The sequence below is a fragment of the Oxyura jamaicensis genome, chromosome 2, assembly GCF_011077185.1.
Source record: "Oxyura jamaicensis isolate SHBP4307 breed ruddy duck chromosome 2, BPBGC_Ojam_1.0, whole genome shotgun sequence".
Classification (NCBI taxonomy): domain Eukaryota; kingdom Metazoa; phylum Chordata; class Aves; order Anseriformes; family Anatidae; genus Oxyura; species Oxyura jamaicensis.
This window is the reverse complement of record NC_048894.1, coordinates 149,722,503-149,732,882: the sequence shown is the minus strand read 5'-3', so window position 1 is coordinate 149,732,882 and position 10,380 is coordinate 149,722,503. Positions and strand designations below refer to the sequence as shown.

The 10,380-nt window shown below is 45.6% G+C and overlaps 1 protein-coding gene across 1 annotated transcript in view; it reads left to right on the top strand.

The window, feature by feature from the left end:
• Positions 1-724: 724 nt before the first annotated feature.
• ADCY8 (adenylate cyclase 8) overlaps positions 725-10,380 on the top strand; it is a 122,354-nt gene continuing 112,698 nt past the window's right edge. The window contains exon 1 of the mRNA XM_035317647.1: positions 725-1,663. Within this exon, the coding sequence (XP_035173538.1) occupies positions 725-1,663 (939 nt within the window). The remainder of the gene's footprint in view (positions 1,664-10,380) is intronic.

Below are 10,380 nucleotides of genomic sequence, written 5' to 3'. Positions count from 1 at the left end.
GAGCCCGGCAGGGCATGCCCCGCCGCCGGGGAGATGCGGGCGGGCAGCCCCCGGCCGGCGGCTCCGGCGCCGTGACCGAGGATGCCCGCGACCCCGGCGCCTCTGCCCCCTGCCCGCACTCGCAGGGTTCCTTCTGACAGCAGCCGCGGGGATTACAGCATCTCCCGGGGACCAGACCTCGGAGAGGAACCCCGGCATTCCCCAAAAGCGGAGCTGCCCGCTGTGAACGGCTCTTGGCAAGGCGGCTCCCCATCGCCCCTCCGCGCCTCCAGCCTCGGGATGGGGCCGAGGATCGCCCACCGGGCAGCGGAGCTGCTCCCGTAGATGCTCCTCTCCTCCCTCCTCCTCTTCGGACCCTCGGCTCGGCTCTCTCCCTGCTCGCCGCCCCCGGGGGGGCTCGCACCCAGCCCGCTGGGGCTCCGGGGCTGCTCCGCAGCCGGGCTCCGCGGGATGCGGCTCCGCGGGGAGCCGCGGGAGCGGGCGAGGGGCGAGGGCCGCAAGCGCTGAGCCGGACCCCAGCGGCAGAGCAGCCCTTCCGCCAGCCCAGCAGCCGGCCCCGGAGACCTGCCTATAAATGTGATCCCCCCACCACCACCCTTTCCATCCCCTCCCTCCTCTCCCGCGGCTCCATCCCTCTCCCCCCGGTCCCCCCCCTTTTTGTCCCCCCCTCCTTCTTTCCAACCCCCACCCCCCGCCGGTGCTCTGCCCCCCGCCAGTCACCGCCATGGAGCTCTCGGAGGTGCGGTGCCTGAGCGACAGCGATGAACTTTACACCATCAACAGGACTCCCCCCGGCAGCAGCAGACCCCAGCGCCTGCTGTGGCAGACGGCCGTGCGCCACATCACCGAGCAGCGCTTCATCCAGGAGCACAGCAGCAGCAGCGGCGGCAGCAGCAGCGGTGGGGGCAAGGGCTTCAGCTCCGAGGAGACCTGCTGCCCCAACCACCACCCTCACCCTCACCACCACCACCACCACCACCATCACCTCCGGCGGCAGTCAGCCGGCCGGAGTTTGGGCGGCGAGCGCCACAACAACGGAGGCACCAAAGTCTTCCCGGAGCGCACAAGCAGCAGCGGGGACCTGGGCTTCCTGCCCCTGGACTGTGCCCCCAGTAACTCCGATTTCTTCCTCAACTGGGGCTACACCTACCGCGGGGTGATCTTCCCCACGCTCCGCAACTCCTTCAAGTCCCGGGACTTGGAGCGTCTTTATCAGCGCTACTTCTTGGGCCAGCGGCGTAAATCCGAGGTGGTCATGAACATCCTGGACGTGCTGACCAAGCTGACCCTGCTGTTCCTCCACCTGACCCTGGCCTCTGCTCCCATGGACCCCATTAAGGGCATTCTCTTGGGCTTCTTCACTGGCATTGAGGTGGTGATCTGTGCCTTAGTGGTGGTCAGGAAGGACACAACCTCATACACCTACCTGCAGTACAGCGGTGTGGTCACCTGGGTGGCCATGGCCACACAAATCCTGGCGGCTGGCCTGGGCTGTGGCCTCCTTGGGGATGGCATTGGCTATGTGCTCTTCACGCTTTTTGCAACCTACAGCATGCTCCCGCTGCCACTCACCTGGGCCATCCTGGCTGGGCTGGTCACCTCTGTCCTGCAGCTCGTCATGCAGCTGGTTATCCCCAGGTTGGCCGTGACTTCCCTCAACCAGGTACTGTGGTGAGGAATGGGTGGGAACTTTCCTCTTTCCCCATCACCCCGGGTGAGAGGAGGTGTGGGGAGTCCCAAGAGATCCTTTCCCCTTTAGTGAGGTACTCAGAGGCTCACTACCTAGGGGGGAGTCCATAGGCAAAAGGCAACTTTCTCTCCCTCCCTCTCACTCCCCCACTGCCTATCACTCTCTTGCCCTGTGAGAGAAGCAGGGGGCTGCGGTTTCACCTCAAGCTGGGGAGGGGGATGTTTCCTGGTCACCCTGTTCCCTCTACTTATGCATTCACTTCACTGCTGTCACTTGGAACAGCTTTCTTGGGGCAAGTCAGGAGGATGGGACATTTATCACTTCCCTCTCTTACTTCCAGCAGTGGTGCATGGGATGAGATGGGAAAGATAACTCTGTCTTGGCCAATCTCTCCCAGTGCTCATTTCTCATTCACTTGCTCATGCCTTTTAACTCTGGATCTGCTGGGATGACTTTCATGTGTGAGCACATCTTGATCTGGGCTATGGGAAAGGAGTAGGACACATTTCTCTTTTGCAAGGAGAGCAAAGCGATACTCCAAAAAAATCAGGGGAAAGGTCCCCTTGGAAGTTGGGTGTGAGCTCCTGGGTTGTCTTTGGGGGGCACTGACAAACCTGTTTTGCTGTTGGTCATGGGACAAACGTTGTGCTGCATCCTTAGAAGTGATATATAGGACAGGTAACTGGTTATATTGGGGAATGGTGGTGCAGTGCAAACAGTTGAGAGGCACTTGGCAAGATAAGTCCTGTTAAAATTGGGACTGACCTGACTTTACACTCACCTGGCTTCTTCCATATGAATGCTAGGACACAGTGAAACCCCGACAGCAAGAAAATGCTGTCTTTCTAGGGCAACTTAATCCTGGGGATTCTTGCTGCTCCCCTTCCTCCCACCTCTTCCCAGACTGTCACAGCTCTGTGCTACCAATATTTCATAGCAGATTATCATCTCCATTTGGCTAGCTCCAGGGAATCGGTGAGAAGGGGGTGGAGGTACTGGCAGATAATCCCCAAGGGAGGGAGGGTGCAGAGGAATGTGCTGCTGGTGGCATGTTGTTTACATGACTGCTGGGATGCGCAGCTGGAAAGTGGCTGATCTTTCACCTGTAAGTGTTGATGATGATGGCTCATGGGACACATCTACATCCCTCAGCCCCTGGCAATCCTGTAACCCCTGTCTGTGCCTTTCCTCCACACACATGAGCTGTGGGGCTGCCTGACCTCACTTCCCAGTGGCCAGGCTCACCCTGTTTCGGGGTAAGCTGACCCAGTGTGCTGTGCCTTGATGAGCTCTGTGGATGTAAAGCAATTAGATCGGGCAGAGTTGTTGTTGCTCGGCTCTTGGTAATGTGCTGATGAATGAGCTGCAGCTGTGCGACGTGTCCCACTCTCATGCACTGCTGGTGCTATTACTGCTGGGTCAAAAGCTGTGTGAGTTATGCTCATTTCTTAGTGCACTTCCACGTCCTATCCCAGAGCTGTGAGTAAAGCACTGCTGTCTCATTATGAGCAGGTATCACGGCTGTTTAGCTGATCCTCCCACTCCCCACACTCATTTCCCACAGACATCCCTAACAAAGACATTTCCTGGGAGAGATACTAGTATCTTCATTTCGCAGCCCAGTACCTTTCCAGTTGTGTGAATGAATCGCCTTTGAGCGGTGCACAATGAGAGATTACCAGCCAGATGATTGCCTTCATGAACTCCGTATACAAATCTCCTTAACAGGATCCGCACGGATTGCCACACGTCGCTGTCCATTTACACCAGCCCTCCCGGAGCCCAATTAACTCTCCCTAATTACGCTCCTCTTTCGGCCCTTTACCTTCACACCGCTATGGAAGAGGCCGGATCCTTCCTAATCCCGCGGCTTTTTGTGCAAGGGGCACAAAACCCCCGGCAGGAGATGAGCGGGAGGAGATGCGCGGGAGATGCGCGGGAGATGCGCGGCGCCTCCCGGGCGCTGTCCGCCAGCGCGGTGCTGAAGCGGCCCGGGGGCTCCCTCCAGCGGCCCGGTGGGAGCCTGCCTGCCGGCTTTCAAGAGTTGGCGACTGAGGGCTTCTACGGCTGATGGAGGGTAGTATGTAACTACAGGTGAATGCAGACCATGTCATCAGGGTTATATATACAGCAAATTTTTGGGACAGAGCACATTTCTTGATCTTACAGGCAAAGTACTTTTATCACAAGGCTTATTTTCCCAAGTAAAATAACTCATCTTCCCTTCGGAGAAGCCTTACAAAAGTCTAAATAACCCATGTGATTATGTAGCAATACCTGTGACCATCTTTCTATGCCTCGGGATGTGGGGAGTTGGTTATGCTGAACCAGATCTGGGAATTAAAGTATACAGTTTGAAAGAAAAAACAGGGGCTAGAATTCTGATAATGAGTCTAAATAATGGGTTTCCCACTGATTTTGATGAGCTCAGGATTTCATGCAGAGAAAACACTGAACTCAATTCCAAACACAAGGAATTGTATATCCTGGAGTCAGCTTCTTACTGCACCCAGAAGTATCGAAGGGGACAGTGGTCCAGATCCTCTTAGTCACACAGGTACCAATCTGTTATAAGTCTTCCTAAACTGATAAAATTGCAACAGTTTATACAAGAGGAAAAACAAATACTTTGACTTGTTTTCCCTTAATCTCTTAATTAATTTTTGGTCTCATTGATAAATACATTCACAAGCAGTTTAAATCATTTGTAATGCTGAACACAAGCACACAGTACTGCCTCATTCATCTTTTTGCTGAATTTAACAAAATATTAATTATTATGAATGCTCACGGTCCACCATTTTCTCTTGCAGTAACACTTAAGAGATTATCTGATTTTTTTTCCCTTCCATCACCAAAATCAATCTGAACTAACGTCCTAGGTAAAAGTGGAGGAGAAAACCCACCTCATAACATTAAAAAAAAAAAAAAAAAACATAGAATCACTGGTTCCTATTTTGCTAACTGCTCAGTGTTTCTAGGGAGATATGAGCAGCCTGAAACCCAGCTGACCTCAGCCCAAAATGTTGAGCAAAATGCTGCTGCTCAGCCTGGGAAGAGACAGGACAAAAGGTCCTGACATCATGATTTAGGTAAAGACAATGCTGATACTGACTTAAGTATTAATTCTCTCAGGAATCAAATGAGAAATACAAGATCTTACTGATAAACAAGTGCATTGACTTTTGTGTCTGATCAGATACTTTGCTGAGGGTCGTACTTACTTCTGGCATTCTCCCAAAGGAACATTTCATTTGTATTGCCTTCATTCTAACTTTTTTCTTGGTGATAATGTGATATAAGAACTACAAGACCATATATGTGTTCCAGGCATATGGGGAAGAATAAACAACTCAAAGCTCCTTAGTGTTATATAACGTAGGCAGATGATAATATAGACATGGGTTTTGACAGGCTCAGAATTATGTAAGCATACACTGGATTTTAAGCCTCTGCCCATGCACCCTTCATTCCTATGAGTGAATTCCTTTGGAGTCAGTAAGCTTACTTGTCTAAGTCATCTGCATAATGGATGTCTTGAAAGATCAAGTTCGAAACTATGCATATTAAATCAAACTTTAAAAATATATTTAGAAATAACCTTAAAGTAGGTAATACCAAGACAGGGGAAACTCATTCTTTTCCTTGGATAGCATCTGTCTTTTTAAGTCTATGCAGTTCTGTGAATTAGCGCTGTGATTTTTGCATCTTTTTTTTTTCCAAAAAACTCAGTCTCAGGGTTGTTTATTACTAAAAGAGGAAAAGGCAGAATTCATGAAGCCACAAAGAGTCCTATAGTGATGAATCTATATAATTATACAATGGCAAATGACAGCTTTTTTATGCATATAGCAGCTATATGATTTCTAAAATCTGATCATAGATATCAGCATATGAGTAAGTATCGAGCACACTCATCTCTTCAAAATTTCTGCCAAATGCTTGTGGAATATCTTTTAAAACTGTAATGTATAAGGATATTTTGAAGTCGGCTACCTTCTGAGAATCAGAATCTAATCTCACCACCTTTATCCCTATAGTTGCGTTCATACCATTATTTACAATACATTTTTCTGCCAGAGTCAGCTGCAAGTGATTTATAACCTGATTCTATGATTTTAGACTGGATTATATGATCTAGTTTCCTTTTATATCCTGTAACATCACCTGACCAGTATCAGTGGGTCACAGCATAATTAGATTAGAATTGGATACACTTTTTCTCTGAAGCAGCTGCATCATTGTTGTGCTAAGTAGGGCAAATGCATTAGTTATATTTACAATTAGATGATTAATTACCTTCAGAGAGTTCCTCCAAAATGGAGGAACTCAGGCAGAAACATGAAAGAAGCTTGCTTTTATCAGTAAATTTCAGCTTACAATGTACCCAGTGCACTTGTTCTCAATGAAAGTTACTATGCTGGATTTGACGGATTTGATTTTTGTGCCATCAGAACACCCCTAGGTTGTTTTAAAAGTTTTGTTTATTGTTTGCTTACAGTTTCTCATGGTCCAGAAAGAGGCATAAGGTCTAAACCAGCAGCATCTAATACAAAATAATCGCACACTGGAGTAGTGCGGTTACAGCTGACACTTAACAACAGATCATGCTGGAATGATCCTTATTAGTCTGTACAGAAACTGAAGGGGATACACATCTCCATTCCACCCTCTTACTGCACATTTCAATCCCGTCAATGATGCCCCTTCTGTGCAGAAAACAGAAGGGGCAAAATGAGAACCATTTAATGGATTATTCTCTTTCCAAAGGACAGAGAAATTGAGGAGCGGGAGGATTTTGTCCTCCAATTTCCTTATTTCGAGAACATCTGGCTAAGCATAAGAAAAGCTAGAGTATTTTATGTAGAAAGTGAATTTTAGTAAACAGGAAGGAATTAGGCTTTTGAAATTATGTTTAAGGTAATGGAAACTCCAAATATGAAAACCCTTACTCAGCTGGTGCCTAGTACCCCATCCCTGCAGGCACCTTGCTAACATCTCATTTCTTTAAGCACAGTGTTCTTGCACTTGTCCACACTTCTGTTTCTGAACATCTGGTGAAGTGCCTCAATAACTTACTGTTAAAGTCACCTTCCAGACAAGCCAGAATCCAAACACTGTTCCGGTGGAAACACATTTCATGGTTGTAAGTGTCTTCTTTATGTTTTAGAGACAGATAAGGGGCTTGTGCTCTTCTTCTATGTAACAAATGCAGTTTCAGCGATGTGGCAGGCCAAGGTTTAAATCACTGTGACTCCAATGGGGATTGGAATCCACCTCTCCTTACCTCAGAGAGTTTCCAAAGCAAACTTTCACCCAGTCCTTGGAAAACTATTCTTCTGGGAAGATAAAAGTTCAAGATTTGGTGTGCCAAAAAATAATAATAATAATTAATAATAATAATAATAAAAAAAAATAAAACAATCTTGAATCTGTTGCCAACTGATTAAGGAACTCATCTTTGCTGATGTCCTTGCTCAACATTTTAGTGTTTTATATAGTGCTATTAAAACTTTCCCTCAGGCACTTGTCCCAACCAACAGACTCTATGCTCTGGTTCCCTCTCTCTGGCCCGATGAATCTTGAATCTCTTTTTCAATGTTGTGCAGCTTTCCCAGAGAATTTATCTGTTTTCTTTTCTGCTGCTCCTCCAGCTCCTCAAAACTAAACAGGGCCTAAAGGGAAGGCAGTCCTTAGGGAGGCAGGAGATACTGAATGAGGGTGAGCCTCCAGTCACTGAGCTGTTATACAGATTTATAGATGTTTTAAAAGACAATGGTAGGCCCTGTTCAGTGTTCCAAGATAGAGATAGAGACAGTACCCTTGGTGGTGAGGAGTGGGAAAGGGGACTTGCGGCTGAAAATCCCAAGTGTAGGGGAAAAACCTCATAGTGAAACTCTATATCATAAGGAAATAATAGGTTTAAGACATACTCCCTGTCTTTCAAATTTCCCTCCTAGCTAGTTCTCCTCTTGCTCATCATGCTGGCTATTTTATACTCAGTCTCAGACATAGATTCTTATCATGTGTCATACAAGGACCATGATGGTGGCATTCAAGGCATACAAGGACAGGATGGTGGCATTCAACATGCACTTCTGGCTTAAATTTTTGCAGTCATGTGTTTGCAAATTATGTTCACTACGTACCTTATCATGGCTTCTGAGGTTTTTTGTTTGTCTGTTAATTTGTTTCTTCTCTAACCCCTCATTCAGAAAAAAAAAACTCTTTCATTTTCTCTGTTCTTGGTGCAGTGCAGCTTGTACCCATCTCCAGTGCAGCAGAGATTGTAGAGTTACAATCTGGCCCAGGAAGAGAGATGAATGCAAATCACTGTTATTGGTGCAGTGAATTTTGAGTATTCTGGTGCTAGCCTCGCTCATTCAAAACAGGGATAAAAGAGACCTGGCTGGCCAAAAGGGATCAATCACAGAGAGTACTGAGTTCCTGCACAGCATTTCTTGGTACTAAGGATCTTACTAAGAAACCTTATTGGGACCTGACTGACACAGAAACCCTTAACACCTTGATTTAGAGACTTGATTTAAAGCCCACAGAGTGTAATGAAAGGAATCCCGCAGATATTAGAAGCTTCAGGTAAACAAATAAGATAATTTCTCAGAACCCTGTTTAGGGAAAACATTGCTCTGGATTTGCATTTCTTCTGGAGGAGAGCATAAACATGGACATCCGGGTCCTCCAGGAAAATCTTGGAGTGAGGTCTGTCACTCTTATCTCTCCAAACACCCAAGTCTGCAGACAGAGATATGAGTGTGGTACTGCATAATCTAGAACAAAAATTATCAGGAAATGTACACAGGGTGAACTGCAAAGCCAGGCAGTCATTGGCTGACAGAGTAATATTTCCTCATGCAAGTTTTGCTTATAAGCAACTATTTTAAGCAGTGCTGCTACTTCATTTGCCAGCTTCTGCTGCTGCAAGCCTTAGAAGAGAGAGGAAGGCTGCCAAGTTCATTAATTAACCAGTACTGCAGTCTGAGAAATGGCTGGAGCATATTATCATGAAAAATAAAGTAAAATGAACTCAAAGGATTTTTTTTTTCACTACCCCAACAAATAATTTTGTATCTTCTGAATAGTCTAATGTTGGTGTTATAATTTTGTAAGATGGCCTTAGCTTTAATCTAAAGAACAATTGTCCCTGGTATGAATGAAAGAATATTTGAATGAGTTGAGTTATTTAATTCTTCCACCTATTCAATTCTGGTTTTCAAATTTGACTTGATCATTATAATTTTGGATTTATTTACTTATTTTTAATATCTTCACCTTTGTTTCTAACAGTGCAGTCCCTTAAAAATAAAATGCAGAAATCACTCTTTACTGAAATCAATGGAAGCTTTCAACAGAGGCAGAATCCTAATTAGGAAAAAAAATAAAATGCTTATTTCTTTGGAGGGATGCACTCTCCAGGTATTTTGTTATTTCTCCTTTGTTCATGCTACTCTGCTTTTTTTACCTGGGAGCTACTCAGAAATGGAGCGATCTGTTCTCTTCTGCTCACCTTACGTCTACCACGGTAGAAACTTCATCAATAAATCCAGAGGTATCATCATGATGCAAATAGGAAATAATAAAAACCAGGAAAATCAATCACACAGAAGCACTATGTGATATTATATTAGGCAACAAGTAAGGAGTAAGGATCCTAGTTAAAGACATGAATTAGATCTTATGGCAGTTACTCAAGTAACTGGACAAGATCTAGATATACACATTCTTTTATCGTGTGATTCTCTGTCATATAGTAAAGTATCTCTAAAGTTTATTAGTATTAATATTTTCCCTGTGCATACTAGATAGGGTTATAATTGATGTGGAAATCATCCCACACATGCTCAGCACAGTTCTAATTTAATGTGCCAGACATGCATATTCTTTTAGAGGAAGGAGTTGTACGCATCACAGATTTCAGCTAGGGACTGGGAGTGAGGATCATTCCCATTTCATCACTAAATTTATCAATGGCCTGTGCTGACCCACACACATCATTTTATGTTTCTGTGCTTCAGTTGATTTGAAAATTTGCCTTTCTCAGTTGCTATAATATGTGACTAATACATTCAATTGCTTTGAGATTTTTGTGCAAAACATGCCCATCACCTTCCATGATGTAAAAAGAAGACTACTGACTTGTCAGCCACGCACATTTTGTTAAAAAAAAAAAAAAAAAAAAAAAAAAGTTCTGTATAATTCTCTTCCTCAGCCAGATCATAAATGACTCCATGATCTCTTTACATCAGTCCATACAGTAAAAGCCATACAGTTTATACAGGTCTGTGTATGGGTTACAGAGTAAGCCTCCTCCTCAGATGTCCTTCTCATGACCCCATGCCTCTTGCTTTCACATCCAAAGAGTGAGGCAGTTTCAGTTATTGGAATGGAGTACATTCCCACTTGAATTAATTTGTTGCCTTAATAGAGATCCTAATACGGATCCATAGATTCAAACTCCCTCATATGGAACTGAAGGAAAACAAGAGATCAAATTGTGATCCTTGTGCAAATGCTGTCAGCTCTTGGGCCAGAAGCAATTCCTCCTTCCTGGGCACTGTGTGAAATTGGCTGGAGTTTCTAGGTCTGTGGTTGAGCTCTTTGCTGCCTAAAGTTAGGACACATTAGTTAGGACACAATTAGCCAAAGTAAGGACACATTTCAGAATTCAGTCC